This window comes from Branchiostoma floridae, chromosome 12 (genome assembly GCF_000003815.2).
Source record: "Branchiostoma floridae strain S238N-H82 chromosome 12, Bfl_VNyyK, whole genome shotgun sequence".
Taxonomy (NCBI): domain Eukaryota; kingdom Metazoa; phylum Chordata; class Leptocardii; order Amphioxiformes; family Branchiostomatidae; genus Branchiostoma; species Branchiostoma floridae.
The window spans coordinates 19,610,294-19,628,551 of record NC_049990.1 but is presented as its reverse complement, the minus strand read 5'-3'; the positions used below and the strand labels follow the sequence as shown (position 1 = coordinate 19,628,551).

The window sequence follows — 18,258 nt, the reverse complement described above, 5'->3', positions numbered from 1 at the left end:
TGACAAACAGGGGCAGAATACCCTCAAACTGGCGGAACTTCCTGCGGGAGAGTGACAACAAAACCGAGTTATTCAGGTTCCTCGCTGACAAGATTACACAGATGTCTACACCCAACTTGGTCATTGTGACCAGAGATGAAGATGCTGCCAGCAACCGCACAATCAGCTTGGAGGGGATCGCACCATGCAGTCAGGAGGAAGCGGACACACGCATCTTTGTACATGCCAGGCATGCAGTGCAAGAAGGGAGCAAGGTCCTGATGGTGAAAGCCAGTGACACAGATATCCTCGTCATAGCACTCAGTGTTCTGCCTCTCCTTCAACAGTTTGGTCTGCTGCAGTTGTGGGTGGCCTTTGGCCAAGGATACAACCTGAGATGGTTTCCTATACATGACCTGTACTTCTCCATAGGAATGGAGAAAAGCAAAGGAATACTCTTCTTCCATGCCTTCACTGGTTGCGATGTTGTGTCAGGCTTCCGCGGCAAAGGGAAGAAGTCTGCGTGGCAAACTTGGAACGTGTGTGCTGAGGCTTCTGATGTCTTTGCAAAGCTCAGCCAGTATCCAGTAGCAGTAGATGATGATGATCTGCCAGTCCTAGAGAAGTTCGTCGTGACAATGTACGACAGATCCAGTAGTGTTGCAAGCGTCAATGATGCCAGATTGGACCTGTTTGCCCGCAAGCAGAGACCATATGAAGCCATTCCTCCAACGAAGGAAGCACTCCGTCAGCACGCAAAACGCGCTGCTTATCAGGCGGGCTGCATATGGAGTCAGTCAACACTCCGCCAACCAGAAACACAGAGTCCCGCTGACTGGGGATGGGCGAAGAGTGAAGACACATGGAAGGTCTTCTGGACAACACTTCCACCTATTGCAGAGAGTTGCCAACAGCTGACCAAGTGTGGATGCAAGCTGGAATGCTATGGAAGATGCAAATGCTACAAATTTGGTCTTCCTTGCACTGGACTGTGTAGCTGCAAATGTGAGATTTAACCTCATTGGTGCAAGTAAGATGTTGTTAGGACTATGTAAAAGAGTCACTGTAAGTGTAAGTAAAATAAGCCCTCCAACAGTCGTCGCGGCCACGATATACATGTACTATAAACTGAACAGCCAAGAATGTTATTTGGCAGGTCTTACAGCAGGTCTTACAGCTGTATTGAATTTGTTCTATTTTTATACTTAAGTTTTACACACTCAACACAACGGAACGCAGGGAACACGCCATAGCTAACAAAACAAGCAAAAAGTCATGTTTCACAGATTTGCTATAACGATTGCATACTCTCAGGCATAGATAATGCTGTTCTGTTCAGTTCTCCATGATGAAAGTTGCTTCGTGTTGAAAGATGCTGCACAGACTGGAAACTCCTTCAAATTAATCTACAGAAGGCTGGATCCTCGTTTTTTTTAGGTGGCAAGTATTAACTTAACAAAATTACTAAATATAGGTTGGCATTCATAGTAGTGAACGAATATGACGACCGAGGACTGATGGTGTTTTAGTTATTCATTATGGACTCTTCACTGTTCAGTTTGATAAGGATGGCAATGACTATCAATGTCAAAAAAATGTGGAACATTCTAGTTGTGTAAATAAAATATTTCGTCACAATATGTCCTAGTTTGTCTATAATTCTCACCATCTGTTGCTCACAAAAGTATTTAAAAAAAGCTCCTTAGAAGGTTGAGAGGTGACCATTAAGCTTTCCCATAGTCAAAAACCCACTTTTAGACATTTTAAACGTCCGAAGTTGTTCCGCTTCGAATTCGGCAGCGGCAAAAACGCCCCTGTAGTTCCAACGCAAGTTCCTAGGGAGACCAAACTTACGTCACTTCTTCCTTGCACCAACAGCTTTCCACCACATAAAAGTCATGACTGTAGCATGTTTCGAACAGGAGATACAAAGCCCGGAAGGTCTTCTGCAGTACCAAAAAGCGCCCTTAGGAGCAATTTGGCAGCGGCAAAAAACGCCGCTGCAGTTCCAACGCAAGCTGCTAGGGAAACCAAACTTACATCACTTCGTCCTTACGCTAACAGCTTTATACCACATAAAAATCATGACTGTAGCTTGTTTCAAACAGGAGATACAAAGCCCGAAAAGTCTACTGCAGTACCAAAAAGCGCCCCTAGGGCAATTCGGCAGCGGCAAAAAAAACCGCTGCTGTAGTTCCAACGCAAGCAGCTGGGGAAACCAAACTTACGTCACTTCTTCCTTACCCTACCAGCTTTCTACCACAGAAAAATCATGACTGTAGCATGTTTAGAACAGGAGATACAAAGCCCGGAAGGTCTGCTGCAGTACCAAAAGGCGCCGCTAGGGGGCGTCAAAAGTCAAATAAAGTGGCCCGCGTACTTTTTCAAAACAGTAAAGTCTAATGAGTATCTGTACTAAGTTTGGTGCTTGTATCACAATTGTAGTTGAACATTTAGCTGTCCCATACTTTTAGACATTTTAAACATTCGGAGTTGTTCCGCTTCAAATTCGGCAGCGGCAAAAAAAACGCCCCTGCAGTTCCAACGCAAGCTGCTAGGGAGACAAAACTTACGTCACTTCATCCTTACTACAACAGCTTTCTACCACATAAAAATTATGACTGTAGCATGTCTAGAACAGGAGATACAAAGTCCGGAAGGTCTGCTGCAGTACCAAAAAGCGCCCCTAGGGCAATTCGGCAGCGGCAAAAAAATGCCTCTGTAGTTCCAACGCAAGCCGCTAAGGAAACCAAACTTACATCACTTCTTCCTTACCCTACCAGCTTTCTACCACATAAAAATCATGACTGTAGCATGTTTAGAACAGGAGATACAAAGCCCGGAAGGTCTGCTGCAGTACCAAAACGCGCCGCTAGGGGGCGCCAAAAGTCAAATCAAATGGCCCGCGTACTTTTTCAAAACAGTAAAGTCTAATGAGTATCTGTACCAAGTTTGGTGCTTGTATCACAAAGTGAAAGATTTTTTCAGTTATCTGCCCCACTATAAAGCAAAGGATAATGAATAAAGAAAAAAAAAATGCAGTGATTCTGTCATCAACATAGCGGAAAATTGTCACCAAAGGACATTGTTTCCAGAGACTCTCTGATTGAAGTTGAACAATGGCAGGGAAGCTTGTATTTGGCCTGAAGATTGATTGAGGTTAAAACAACTTTGTTATTACATTCTATTGTTATCAAAGGCATTGCTGTTGATTGGGTGGCATCCAACCTGTACTGGACGGAGCGCCGACTTGGACGGATCCACGTGTCCAAGCTGGACGGGTCACTGCGGAAGGTGCTGTTATCTAATCTGGACCAGCCAAGTGCCATCATTGCGTATCCTGAACAATCGTAAGTGACATACCAGAAATACAAAACTTCAAATAAATACAAATACTTCTACAAACTATTACCACCACTTCAACGGCTACTACCAGAACTACTAGTACTATTACCACAACTACTACTGCTCGCAATACTACTATTACTACTGCTACTACTACTACTGCCAGTACTACTACTACAACTACTACTACTACTACTAGTAGTACTACTACTACTAGTACCATAATTGCAACTACTACTACTAATACCACCACCACCGCCGCCACTACTACTACTTCTACTACAGAACTACTATTAGAACAACTACAACTACTACCTTCGCAACTCCTCCTACTACTACTACTTCTACTACTACTACTACCACTTCTACCAATACTGCTGCCACAACTACTACTACTACTATTACTACTACTACTACTACTACTACTACTACTACTACTACTACTACTACTAAGTAATAATTATGATAATAATATGCACTGTTTGCATGATTTTCCATTAATTTCTCTCCTGTATAGGTACGTGTGCTGGACGGAGGTCGGTGACAATCCAAAGATTACCCGTGCATCTCCAGATGGTAGCAACAGACTGCAGCTCGTCTCCTCCCAAACAGAGCAGTTAACTGGGATCCCCACTGCTTTAGCCATTGATTACAACCGAGAAAGGTATACCTACACTACGATTTACAGATTCAATACTTGGTACATAATACTTTTAGTCTGGAGAGGATGGCTCCAATATCTTAGTTACAGTGCAAAGAACGTGTGAAATCATGTTTGTTTCCTCATCAATGTTGTAAGTTTCATTCGTAGCAACTGTCCGACTTATTATTCTATTTCAGAAATGTCATGTAGGGACCAAAACTGTGATAGAATAATATATTGAGCGGGGATTCTTTTGATATCATGCAATGTAGGGGTGGGTACCGGTACAGAAAATTCAGGTCCGGGTCCGGTTCAGGTCCAGAGGATTAGGTCCAGGTCCGGACCTGAACCTGGACCTGATTTAGTATTTGAAAACTTGTGAATGGACGATACTCAAAACAATGGTTCATTTCACTACAAAGAAATCTGTTTTGCGGAGTATTCGACTCACACTGGCGTTTTAAAATCCTACAAGGCTAACTGCCCTTGTACGATTGACTGTAAAACTTGGTTGAAATGACTATAGACTGTAATCTACTTCGCTCTTGTTATTTCCTCGTCCGGTAAGCCTCAAAAAGTGCGAATGCCTGATAATATAATCTGTTAATTTTCCAATAGGTTCAACATCCGGTGTACCTATTTTTTCAGGTCTGGTTTTTCTTGACCGGTCCAATAAGAATAATCAGTTTAATACCGGTACACCGTACCGGTACCCACCCCTAATGCAATGTGCTGTGTGCATTACAGGTTATACTGGGCGACTGTAAGCCCTGGTAATGTACAATCCTGTAGCCTCAACGGTGGCGATGTGAGGACCTTATGGTCAGGTGACAGTGCGAACCTTTTTGGTATCGCCTTCTATAAGGTAAGACATTGCATCTCCTCTTTTCCTTTCCTCTTTCCTGGAACTTATTTTATCTTTCAATATCGTCATATTCCTATAATCTAGCAATGTTCTTAAAAAATGATCTTGTTTGATTGAATGAATGTACATGTTTGATGTACATCACCGAATACTGATGATGAAAGCTTAAAAGAACAATGACTTGAACAAAGATTTAAATTTTACAATGTTTTTCGCAGAAGTTATAGTGCGATCGTTTCATGTTATTAAAACATTTTTTAATCAACTGTTAATAACTTTTAAACAGGATTATGCTCTATGGACGGATAACAACACCCAAAGCTTGACATATGGAAGAGCATACACAGGAGGAACTCTCTTAGACAGCAGGACTGTAACATTGTCAACACCAACATACAACATCAAACTGTACGATGACACAGAGCAGCCATTACAAACAAGTAAGTCGAATTGCCATTAGTCGTTTTCTGGTATATGACAGACCTTGAGAGAAACTTATGTGTACTCTATTTTGAGAGTTTACACTCTGGCTAAGCTTATTCCCCATAAATACCATACTCCGACTTTCAAACACTCTTTCTTCCAAAACATTGTTTACATTTGGAATGCTTTACCAGACATTAATCTAGAATTCAACCGGAAACAGCCATTTAACATTGCTAGATCATTTAGTGCGTTTGAAAGCCAATAGCCGGTATAAAGCTACCAAACCAGAATGGTTTCACATCAAAATATAAACACACCTTAAATAACCACAGACCTTCACATTTTCAAAAATCACAAACCTTAGGAGAATTTGCCGATATGTGAAATTTTGGGTCCTCGCCCTGAACAATTGAACACTTAGATCACTTGATGTCTCCTCGAGGTGCCGACCCTTAATTGGAACCACTATGGTCTTGTTGCCGGGACCTCCCAGATATTCAAAAAAAGTTTTAATGAATTAACAAATGAATACAGCTTTCAAAACGTTAATTGAATAGTAGTCTTTGTAGCAAAATAGTATCATTTTACGGAAGACTGCCATCATGCCTTGGTGGAGTGTAAAGGCTAATATAGAAAACTATTCTGGTAATTTGCATTTTCTTCATTCATGAATAGGTGCGTGTGACCAGAGGAACGGAGGGTGTACGGAGTTATGTCTGCCATTAGGAGACAGTCGGGTGTGTGCCTGTGGAGAGGGACGCTACACACAGGCGGACGGAGTTAGCTGTTCTCACATCCGACCTACGAACATGCCAACCACCCCGCCACCAACAGGTACCTGGTTCCGTCCGTCAAAACAGAATTTCATTCTCTTTCATTTTTGTTCACCTTCCGATTCAGATAGAACTATATAGCTATGATGTCAAACAAAAGGTCTTTCATAAGCATGTTGACCGTTCCGTGTACGCATGTGCAGCGACAGGAATTATGGGAAATATGTCAAAGTTCAAGGCCTCTGACTCACTATAGTCGTCTCGGTCATTGGCTCATTTGTATAAAATGGCCAGTTGCGTTTTATTAATTTCTAATGGGCCTTCACCTTAGACATAATACTAATATTTCCTGTCGCTGCACATACGTACTGGGAACAATGAAGATGCTTATTGCCCAACAGTCTGTTTAGAATTCAGATTCTTTCAATTCAACCTGATTTTGGCTAACGTTTGTTGAATGTTGAATCCTAAGCTATGCCACCGTGCAATTACATTTACATTAACACCTTATATTGTAGAATGATGTTCATCTTGATTATAACAAACCTGTTCTATTCCAGATCGGTACTCAAAAGAAGACTTCCTCCTAGTAGCCGATACTGATACAGGCTACATCACAGAGGTCAACATCACTTCCGGTTCAAAGGTCACACTTCCGCTACAATCCACCTATCCCCTTAGACTCGAGTATGACGGACAAACAGGCTACGTCTATTGGTCCGATTTTTATGACGAGAAGATCTATCGGGCTAAGAGAGATGGCTCCGGGAAGGAGGTGCTGGTTGACAACAACGATATCAGTAAGTTTGTGCTTTGAAAATTCTCCAATCACCTTTGATATGTGCAACAGCTAAATGTGCTACATGTACAATGTAATGATGCGACAACATTATAAGCCCTTTCACAGATGTTACTAAGCATGCGCGGGTGAAAGGAACTCTGGGTTGGAGGTCAAAGTTGAAGTCCCTCAGACGTAAACAATCTAGTCTCCCCCATTGTTTTGATCTGTATAACAATGTTCGGAACGTAATGGCGCCTGAAAAATGGCGAAATGTCTACGTTCTGGGGGCTTCAACTTTAACATGTTACCCAGAGTTCCCCTCGCCCGCATGTGCGTAGTAAACTTTGTGAAATGGCTTAGTGTTTCGTTGTCTAAATGCCAAATTGCTAAACAATTCTCTGCATGCTCAAAAACAAGAATTTGAACAAAAAGACTGAATCTTTATTTACACACATCTTGTATCTTCTTGAGACACGCGTTTTACAACAGGTGTTTCTGGCGATGCCTCAGGAGCGTAGCCAATATAGGGTTTGCTACTGACCATTGTTTTATGCGTTACCAGGTTTGTCGGCAATAAATGGACTAGCCATTGACTACGCCGGTCAGAACATCTACTGGACAGACTGGGGCACAGAGATCATCGGTGTCGCAAGGCTGGACGGGAGCCACGCTCAGGCCATTGTGTCCGAAAACCTTGCCTGGCCAAATGGCATTGTCTTGGATCCAAAGGAAGGGTATGTGTCATATATATATATGGTATATGGTATCTTCTCATTCGTTTTCTTTAACTAAAAGTTCAACCCGTCGTACGTGCAATTTCACTACGTTTTTTGGGAGGCCACGTCCGCTACGTATTTCTGAAAACGTTCAGGCTGTACAGGGCATGCGCGGGGCGAATCCGCAGCCCGATGGCACACAAAGACTTGCTTGCATGTAAAGTTCTACTGCCTGTCTGAGTGCTCCAAAATCCGTCGGGTTCCCTACGAGTTCGTACGGAGGCGGCACTTACCACTTACGGATCCCCAAAGCTTGCCCACGCTTTGGCACGTAGACAGCATGTATTCGAACGTACGGCGAGTCATGCCCTTAGCTTTTAACAATGCATTTTATCTAAAATATGAATTGACTGATAAACATCACTATTTGGCCATAACCCCTCTTACCTTCCTCATAGTTACATGTACTGGACGGACGAGGGATTTTGGGGATCACCGGCGAAGATCGAGCGTGCTGCTATGGACGGCAGTGAGAGGACAGTAATCATCGATAGCGATCTAGGCGAACCTACTGGAATCGCCATCGATTTCAATGGTGAGTTAAGTTCTTTTTAAAAATCTATTTATGTATTGATCTTGTAGGGTAGTCGTTTCAGTTAAAAAGTTTTTGTTTTGTAAGAAAATTCATCAGAAGAATTTCTGTCTGTCACATGGATAAACTCGGATGTGCAGATAATTTTGATTGTAGGAATGTCAAAAAGATGTCCCAACGTTTTGCATTAAAATTACGATATATCTTTTTTAAACATTTTGGCGACGCCTCAAGGGAGTAGGCATAAATATTTGAGGTGTACGCATGGCCAAAGGATATCATGTTCGTTAACCAAATTTTATTTTCCTCATAGAACGCCGCCTATATTGGTGCGACTCCTATAGGTACAGCATACAGAGCTGTGATCCGGATGGTAACAATCGACGAACCGTGGTCACACAATCCGACAGCAACTTCTATGGTCTCAGCCTGCATTCCCATGATTTGTTCTGGACCAGTACGTCAAACAGCTATATTGGAGCGTAAGTCACACAACATGTCATGTTAGATGTCTGTTATGTGTATTTTCCTGCTCTGAACTGAAAAGCAGCACTTTACCATAGAGATAACTAGATAAAACTGATACAGATAAAATATATTTGTAGCACTTAGATGTAGGTTAGACATCCAGGTGATACGATACGCCATAAAGTAGTTACTCAAGCAACGTAACTGGATATGGTTTTGGAAACGGTCAGACGTTTCAACCGTAATCCGCCAGTTTTCTCAGTGTCATTCCAGTTGAAACGGCTGACCATTTCCAAAACTCTATTTGAAGCAAATTCTTTTCTTTTGCATTTGAAAAATGGTGACCTACAAACATCCGACAGCTCAACCACACAGACCATTTTTCATGGAGGAAATAAGAACTGATTCGTGCTGACTGTTAACCACTGTTTTCTGCTCAATTGCAGTAATTCCAAATCGCAGTCAGACCAGACAACGAGTCAAGTAGTCGCAGGTGGATTCTCCAGTCTTCGCGGCATCGCCATGTACAGCCCTGACGTAGTGGCATACATCTCTAATGGTAAGGATTCATCGAGTGAGAACATTGGAGAATGATTATGATCTTCAAGACGTGTAAGTGTATTGCTTAGCAAGAAAAGAAAAACAATAACGCAAAATGGATAAACAAAAACTCGCGGTGAAAAAAGGCCTAATTCGATGACAGACGTTTCCAATGATCAATTAGGAGGCGCGTCTACTGTTTCGTACTATAGATTTACTAGTCTACCTCAAAAGGAGTAAGAGAGAAGGGCAAAAGAAAAATATTTGTCCATGTCGAAAGTCGGACGGTTAAAATAGTATCTTCAGGTTAAGTTGTGACAATGCTTGGTCGAATGAACTTTTATTTTTGTTTAATGTGCAAATGAGTTTTCTTTGCTAACACTTGAGTTTGTAAAATGCTAGTTTTAATCATGTAACTTGTTAACCTTTTTGGCAGCCTGTTCAGTGTCGAATGGCGGATGTCAGGACATGTGTCTGGCTCGTCCCGGAGGGAGAACCTGTGCATGTAGAGCTTACTTCCAGCTTCAAAATGACAACGCTACATGTGCTCCTCCCGGTAAGAACGGCCATTGAGTCATCAGCCATTTTAAGTAGTGCTGTAGTATCCTGTATTTACAATTTTCCTTACCCCATAGGTGGGGTTGTGGCACGTTGGCGGCAACTCTACGTCCTAAATTTGATTTCACGGTACTACTCTTTACCATATAATGGGAATATCATGCAAAACGTACAAAAAGACAACAAAACACAGCGTAAAAAAATTAGAATTCGTTGAAACCTAAGCCCAATCGCTCGGCCGCAGTGAGGTTGCCAACGTGCCGCAGCTTCAGTACACGTGAGTTACCAGCTTTATCTTATCTCATTCATGACCAACTGCCTTTTTACGATTATTTGTTTGATAGTCACCAGACCACCGTTTGCATCAGTCATAGGTATAACAACTTTTTAAATTCCTCACAGAACTAAAGTCTCCAAGCTACCTTTGGATCAACGAAGTTAACGAGAAAACGCTTCTTACTATGATGGAAGGAAACAGTACTATCTTCAGATCTCCTGATGTCCAATCAGCGCCCCTCACCACAGTGGTGTCGGCCAGCTCACCATCAATCATTGTCTCCTTCGACTATGACATCCGTCAGGGCCGTATCTTCTGGATTGATGTTGGAATGAAGGAGATACAACAGGTAGATGAAATAAAGTTCTGAATGGTAAATTCTTTGCACCAAACATGTCTTGACTGCACGACGTATTCAACCATTGGCTTACATGTATGCAGTGACGAAAATGAAATTCAATGTTTCAATGTCTCACCGTTCATTCGTAACAACACTTCCAACTTCCATAAGGTCGTTTTGGTTATAGGGTGTTTAGCCCAGAACCTAGAGGTCCTTTTCTCGAAACCCCTGGATGGATGGGCCCAATCCTCTCCTTCTGCTTCCTTTCACTACCCAGGTTAACCTCTTTGCACCTGGGTGAACAAATTAAATGCCTTTCCCAATAATTAGAGCACCGCAAAGATTTACCTGGGTAGTGAAAGGAAGTGGAAGGAGAGGATTGGGCCCAGCCAGCCTTGCATAGCCCTATTCCACCGCCCTATAGCTAGACATGGATAATAACTATACCCGTGTCGACTCAAAAAGGCTATGAGACTACCTCTACCATCTTGTTACCTTCCACTTAGGTTGATGTCAATACAGGAGAAGTAACAACACTGAAGACTGTGATATCATCTGGGGCAGAGGCTCTAGCTGCCGATTGGGTCAACCAGAATCTCTACTACACCGACTTCAACTACAACAGGATCACCATGGTCTCCTACAGCCCAGGTGACAGCAGTGGTAACAGCCACATCATCACTGAAACAGGTCTGGACAAACCGAGAGGAATCGCCGTGGATCCATCAGCAGCGTACGTTGGTATACTACATGTGCATTTTAAGATTCAAGACATCACATTTAAATTGTGGTTCAAGGGATTACATTTACATATCCCTGTGATATATTCTCATCCTAATGCGTATGCCACTTGCCATCTGGTTGAGTTTGAGTCTTGAATGTGTATTAGCCTCTTTTACCATCCCTCCCTGTCATCAACTGCTCATCCGTTGCTCGGGAAGTACGTATTCTGGATATCCCGTTTGCGTCCCCGTTCGGGACGAATCTGGGATAGAGCAGGGGCTCTTCACGGTTGTATCATATACCTTTGAATAGTTGTTTCATGTACGTTGTGCAATGTCTCCTAGCATTGGTATGTCGTCGCTTTAAAATCCCATATGAGAGCATCACTTGTACTTACAATTCGTAAGTCTATCTTATTTTATCAACATTCATTTGTATATCTGTCAATATGCATTTCCAGACATCTCACAGCGTTTCTAAACTTATCATTAAAGTTTCTCACCATGAGCGTCTTGCAGGATAATAAACAGATGTTATGTTGAGTCATTTTCTTTCTAAAATTGTAGGTACGTGTTCTGGAGTGACTGGGGTCAGTCGCCCAAAATTGAGAGATCAACGCTGTCGGGAGAAAATCGTACGGTGATCGTGGACTCTGATCTGGGAAGACCAAGCGGTCTGGTGATTGACTACGTCACTAACAGGTCAGTAAGTAATAACTAACAATATTTAAGCCGCCAGAAGTCCTTCTGTAGTTGTATCGTTATCATTCCTGTACGGCATTGAAATATTTTTATCGAAGGTACATTTTGGGGCTACATTTGCATTGGGTACGTTCTAATTGGTTATCAGTGTCCAACTCGCCCCGAAGCGAGTCCAATACTATTTTGGTGCTTAGGATACTTTTTGCCCTCAGCAGATCTTTTTGAAGATTAGTGCAGATAGAATATTAGGCATTTGACTTTTCAATTTGGACATTTGTATCTTTATCCGATGCTTTCAAATTGAAATTGCATTTGGACCAGTGAAACTCTTGAATACCATTCCTAGCAAACTAATTGGTTCGAGATCCATGAATAGTTTCACCAGGTTGGTTGGTAAGTCACCGGATAGCAAGATGATTCGTACACAAGCAAGAGGTTTTTTTTTTTCGATGACGTTTTCGGTGACAGTCTGTAATATGGTTCACATTGAACTGCAACATAGACGTCACTGCTAACAGATGATATCCCAAACATACTGTTCATTTGTTTACGCCTAGGCCCTCTCTTGTAAGCAGCGACGTTAGTTAGATGATACTTGTTTGTGTTCAAAGATTTTTTTTATCTAGAATATCACTAAGTATTTAATCTATTTTGTTGTTTTGCAAGGTTGTATTTTGCCGACACCGAGCTTGACGCAATCTATGCATGTGACTTTGGTGGCGGCAATCGGCAACAGTTTTACTCTTTACCCGGGACACATTTCTACGACATCACGTTTGACGGTGTAAGTAAACCGACCCATCACAAATCATGCTGATTATTGGTAAACGTTAGTTACATGTTTACCATAGCATATTTTGTACGTCATATATATAGCAACGACTAAACAACACACTGTTCTAGAGTATCAGATTAGGTTAACGTCACAAAGGGGCCCGGACGGGTAGTATTGGGGAACGAAAAGTACGATATAAAAGACAAGAAAACCACAAAGTGGACCAAAAGTAATTCAATTTAATTCGAACAGCCCGATCTTGCCCTGGGTAGGAAATATGACGTAAGCCTTGCGTAGCAAGATTGTCTCTACTTTTGTTTATAAATAAATTAGCTCCTTATCATTATTAAATATTAGCAGTAGTTGAACCGTCATCAAGTTGATATTGCACATGTTAAAATTTTTGTTCTATTTTTATTCTTTGTTAGAAATTATTTCAAGCAGAATGTAATGCACACGATTACTGTCATTTAGATGAAGGCCAAGTAGTGGTTCTCGACAATGAGAAAGAAAACTTACGCCTAAACATGAAACTATATAAAGTTACAGTTTGGCCGGATAAGCTCATGCCTAAACCTTGCTGTGGCATTCTTGAATTATAATAAAACTATTCTATATTACTATCTATTTTTTAATACAGGAAGAGATTATGGCATCTGACTGGTCGGACGCTACCATAAACTTCGTCCACAACTCACGAAACATCCTGGCTTTCGATCCTCCAGGCGACAACATCTTGGCAGTAGAGTATTATGACGAGAGCAGACAACCTCAGACACAATGTAGGTTACATGTCAATACGTACCTGTATCTGTTACTCTTGTCTGTCTACTATTTAGTTCTTGTACTCGCTCTAGATACAGGCCATTTTTTAATTCAACAAACATCTGGAATGCTGAATGCGGAGAGAGAGAGAGAGAGAGAGAGAGAGAAAGAGAGAGAGAGAGAGAAAGAGAGAGTTGCCATCATTCTTCGATCGCTTCTAATGACCTCTCTATTACTAATGAAGCTATGTACTAAGTTTGGGATTACAACATTTTCACAATACCATTGCAATGTAAGTTGTTGTTTGATTTAATGCGGTAAGGTCAATATCACATTGCTGGTCTTACTAAGTTTCTTTTGTCCTTTTTTTGTTTTATAACCAGCCGACTGTCAGGAAAACAATGGCGGCTGCCAGCACACCTGTGTGGGAGATCAAAGTGGACACAAATGTCTGTGTCTACCTGATTACAGCCTTGCAGACGACCAACAAGCCTGCGTGAAAAGTAAGTCCTGGCCAATGCATCTTACACACTCAGCATTTTCTCTCATAGAGAGATCGCTGTTCAGAAAATACCACGTAGTTGTCTCTCCGCTCAGTGGAGTGTATTAGCAAAGTAGATTATAACTTCAAAACAACTTGTCTAACGTCTGACTATTCTTAGTGACGATGTTATGTTTTTGTTTTCATCTTGGAAAAAAAGTTACCACATACCAGCTGTGATCTAATAAAGTGTACAGGATAACACGGATCAAACAAAAATGTCACTTGAAATGCATCTTATGATAATTTTCCTCAGATGGCCACCTCTTCACCAAGGCTCTCCTTGTGTCCACGGATGAGGGTATACTACAGTTCCCACACAACCTGGCCGACCTGCCTGCAACTGCAGACTCTAAACCGACTGTCTTGGTGAGGGCAGGGAGAACTGTTGCTATGGATTTCAATTACAACGGTGGGTGTTTTTGTTACTTGTAAGAGTTTTGCTATAAAATTTACTGCTTGAGAAAGCATTGGATATATTCGTGGTTGAGTAGGAAAAATGTGGATGCGATGGGTGATACGTCTTTTTGAATGGTGTTTGAGAATCAGAATGTTCTTGTAGTATCCTTTTATGTTATTGCTATATGTTACATAGTAAACAGAACTTAACCCTATCTAGACCGGGCTTTTTTGGTATACCTGGGACCGGGGGGGGGGGCTCTTTTGACCCCCCCTTCGTAATTTCAAAACGGCTTGGGTTACGATCACCAAATTTAGAGGGAATGATGTTCTAGTAAAGTTTTATATTTTCCGTAAGTTTTGTATCGTTATGACGTAATATGACGTAATTATGACGTAATAATGTCATATTTTGGGCTAAAATCGTCTAAATATGAAATTTCAGCTATACTTACAGGTATTAAACAAAACGATAACTATAAAGGTTACATAATTGGTGTCAAAGCTGCCAAGTCTTTTGTTGCCAATGACGACGGCAATGACGCCTATATGACGTCAGAAATAGTGGTGTCACATCACACAGAGGATGAATTGAACTAAACTCAGTATGTTATATTATGTGATGTTTCTTCATGTTATGCATATGGTGTTATGTCATTTCAGATTATGTGTCAGACACGTGGTTAGTCAAAATATGATGCAATTCTCACACATTTTTTTAAATTTCTTACCAGAAAAAGCAATCTACTACACGAAAGAGATGGAAGATGGGACACAGAGTATCCAGAAATACGACGTGACAACAAACTCCTCCTTGACCATCTACACAGGAGGACAAGGAATAGGAGGTAGTACAAGTTTTAGCACCGTGTTATTTTTTTCTCCCGTACTTGATAACCAATCATACAACTATTCACCGGCAATGGCGGAATGTCAACTGATAAACATTGTCCGTAAATAATTTCGCCAGGTTGGTAGATAACTTGAACAAAGTCTTCTTCGTTACACAACCTTCTTTTCAGTAAACGTCTCGACGACCATCTGTGCATCAGTATAAAATGTGAGAAATACTACCAGTGCTATATGAACTGGACATGTTAAACTATGTTATAAACATTGTGTTTATAGGATTAGCTGTTGACTGGGTTGCCTCTAACATCTACTGGACGGAGAAAGCCAATGGAGCCATTAATGTTGCGCGATTGGATGGTAGCTCCAGAAAGGTTCTTCTGTCAGGTCTTGATCAGCCCAGTGGAATCGCCGTACAGCCGGAACAGAAGTAAGCAGCATGGGCAAGTTTTTGTATATAATGTAAAATATAGAAACATAGATAAGTAAATTGAAGCAGCACATTATTCAATAGTTATTGTAAGTGTGCTGTTGTTTCTTTTCCTGTTTATCTAGTTTAAGTTCTCTTTAAGTTTCGTATCTACTTAAAACTGTACATTCGTTAGGTACACATCAACATAGCCTTAGCACACTAGCCGTATCTGTGCCAGAGTCATTAACAAAAGCACCAAACAGTAAAAAAAAAAAATTATTCAAATGTCTTAATATTTTCTAACCATAATTCAAGGATACTGTACTGGACGGAAACTGGCCGCATCTCCAGTTCTACGTTAGCTGGAACAGTGAAAGAAGTGATAGTTTCATCACAATCTGATGTGTCTGTCGGCAGCCCCACTGGCATTGCAGTCGACCCTCTAAACAGTCGGTAAGTTTATCTAGTCTCTACCAGACTCCATAGGTAGCTGGAACAACCGTAGAAATGGAACAAATAGTACAGCCGGCTAGGGAACAGGGCGCTAGCAGGCTGTACTTCTCTGGCCGGCTTACTACTCTATTTGTTCCATTTCATTTGTTTTTCCAGCGACCGCGGAATCTGGTAGAGACTAAAGTGTATCCCACTTATACACCAGATTTATTCCCATTCCCTCTTTTTCAATGCATAAATCTGTCATTCAGAAGTTTTAATGGAAATCATTTTGTCATGGCAGGATATATTGGACTGAAGGTGACACCGGAACAGTGATGTCCTCCAACCTTCGTGGTAATGATGTCGAACCTTACTGGTCAAGCAACGGTGGAGAGCTCTTCGGAATGGCTGTCTACAAGGTATGGGTCTATAGCAACAGATATATAATTTACTTGGGAAAATTGCAAGAAAACGGATAGCAGATAGGGCTGCAGAAAATGTAACCTGATGACTAGTTTTGCCATCTGACAAATGACGACGTATAACAACTAGATGTTAAAATTTAAACTTGATTCCATTGTATAACCTGTCCAAAATGTACTAAGTCGATAGATCATTATCGTAATGTGTCTATACTCAGTGTGGTGAGAATAATGTGTGTCTTGTGTCTTTTTGACAAAGGACTTTCAGCTGTGGACGGACCGTACCAACCGGACCGTCAGTATCGGGTTGAGGAGCACGTTAGAAAAGACGGTCCAGCTTCAGACAACTCCTCACAGCGTCCGCGTGTTCGACGGCAGTGAACAACCACCCTCAAGAGGTAAACAATTCATTAAACTAGTGCAATTAAAGAACATAATTGATTGAAAAGTTTTACATAAAGGAGAGAGAAGGATATCTTTTTGCTAAAGTTTGGAAAAAGGCAAGAGTTACAGCTCCCTGTATGGTCAAATGGAATTGATGGACAGCCAACAAGCTTCTAAGCTGAACACCCAATTCTCACTGTATCTTGGAATGCCTGGCTCAGGGGCACCTAATATTGATTTCCCATCTAAAGGGGTTTTCTTCATGGATTGATTGAGAAGGTAAAATAATGTTAAAGTGTGCTTGAATTAACCGATACAATTTTTATTCTTTTGACATTTGTAATTGTACTTCTGCTCATTGCATACCAACTTGTCAAATAGAAGAAAAATTATTCATAGTTGTTCAGTTTACGAAATAAGATTTCGTTAGTTCTATTACATTGTTTTGTTGAAGATGTAAAACTTTTTTTTTTTGTTACCAATCCGGCCAGGTTGATTTGCGGATTAGTGCCTACTGACAAAGACATAATATACCTTTCTCACGCGGCGGCCACGATAGATCAAAAACAAGGTCGACGAAGCAAACAGACAAAACTTTAGCCTCGATATGCCACAAAACGTTGCAACGTTAGCCTCGATTTCGATCTATCATAGCCGCCGCCATCTTTTTTTTTCAATTTCAAACAAAGGTGCGTGTGACCAGCGAAACGGAGGGTGTACGGAGTTATGTATACCATTAGGAGACAGTCGGGTGTGTGCCTGTGCAGACGGACGCTACATACAGGCGGACGAAGTGAGCTGTTCTCACATCCGACCTACGAACATTCCAATGACCACACCACAAACTACCACACCACAGACAGGTATGTTGGTTGAAACCGTTTTATAGATTAGATGAATGTATGGTAGAATGATAAATCTTTGAATAGAGTAATTTCTCTAAAAGTAATGAAAATTAAGAAATGTTGTCTTATTTCAACTAAAGACCTGAAAGTTACAGTCTATAATTTAGCGGTAAAAAATTTTGTCTAGAATATGTAACCTTATGTCGTTTATTGTCGGGTTGAATCGTGGATCCTAAATATGGGGCATGATGTATAATAGCTCAAGACAGACGGTTATGTTCAAGATGGCATCATAGAACATGATATTGTAGTTTCACGGCGTCAAAGGAATGATTAGAATTCTTGTACTCAGTGACTCCTCAGCAACAGTGATAGCCTTGGGATCGCATCCTTGCCGCAATGCCACCATGTGGCAGGAAGAAGTGCTGCAAGCTTGTAGCAAATACTAAAGGTGGTATTTCATTGCAATTGGGGCACCAGTGCGGCACTGCGGGATTCGAAAGATTACTCAACGAATTTCAGAGATGAAGAACGATGGTTTCCTTACGTTTTGTGTATTTTGTTGACACATGTTGTCTTCTAAGTCATACCTCCTTGGCCATACTTTTACGTATTACGCAATATCTATATTATAAACAAAATCGGCGAAAGTAAGATAACAGTGCCGCATGAACGAGCCCCGCAGTGCCGCACCTTTGCCCCAA

At 41.3% G+C, this 18,258-nt stretch overlaps 1 protein-coding gene across 1 annotated transcript in view; it reads left to right on the top strand.

The window, feature by feature from the left end:
* LOC118427152 overlaps nt 1-18,258 on the top strand; it is a 53,079-nt gene that overhangs the window by 21,567 nt on the left and 13,254 nt on the right. Inside the window, exons 16-39 of the mRNA XM_035836789.1 lie at nt 3,179-3,329; nt 3,842-3,988; nt 4,715-4,832; nt 5,119-5,272; nt 5,934-6,092; nt 6,592-6,831; nt 7,375-7,546; nt 7,987-8,123; nt 8,434-8,602; nt 9,035-9,147; nt 9,565-9,684; nt 10,089-10,312; nt 10,810-11,036; nt 11,593-11,727; nt 12,394-12,511; nt 13,143-13,284; nt 13,651-13,770; nt 14,065-14,220; nt 14,942-15,055; nt 15,336-15,486; nt 15,784-15,921; nt 16,205-16,322; nt 16,585-16,723; nt 17,399-17,572. Coding sequence (XP_035692682.1) covers nt 3,179-3,329; nt 3,842-3,988; nt 4,715-4,832; nt 5,119-5,272; nt 5,934-6,092; nt 6,592-6,831; nt 7,375-7,546; nt 7,987-8,123; nt 8,434-8,602; nt 9,035-9,147; nt 9,565-9,684; nt 10,089-10,312; nt 10,810-11,036; nt 11,593-11,727; nt 12,394-12,511; nt 13,143-13,284; nt 13,651-13,770; nt 14,065-14,220; nt 14,942-15,055; nt 15,336-15,486; nt 15,784-15,921; nt 16,205-16,322; nt 16,585-16,723; nt 17,399-17,572 — 3,636 coding nt within the window. The remainder of the gene's footprint in view (nt 1-3,178; nt 3,330-3,841; nt 3,989-4,714; nt 4,833-5,118; nt 5,273-5,933; nt 6,093-6,591; nt 6,832-7,374; nt 7,547-7,986; nt 8,124-8,433; nt 8,603-9,034; nt 9,148-9,564; nt 9,685-10,088; nt 10,313-10,809; nt 11,037-11,592; nt 11,728-12,393; nt 12,512-13,142; nt 13,285-13,650; nt 13,771-14,064; nt 14,221-14,941; nt 15,056-15,335; nt 15,487-15,783; nt 15,922-16,204; nt 16,323-16,584; nt 16,724-17,398; nt 17,573-18,258) is intronic.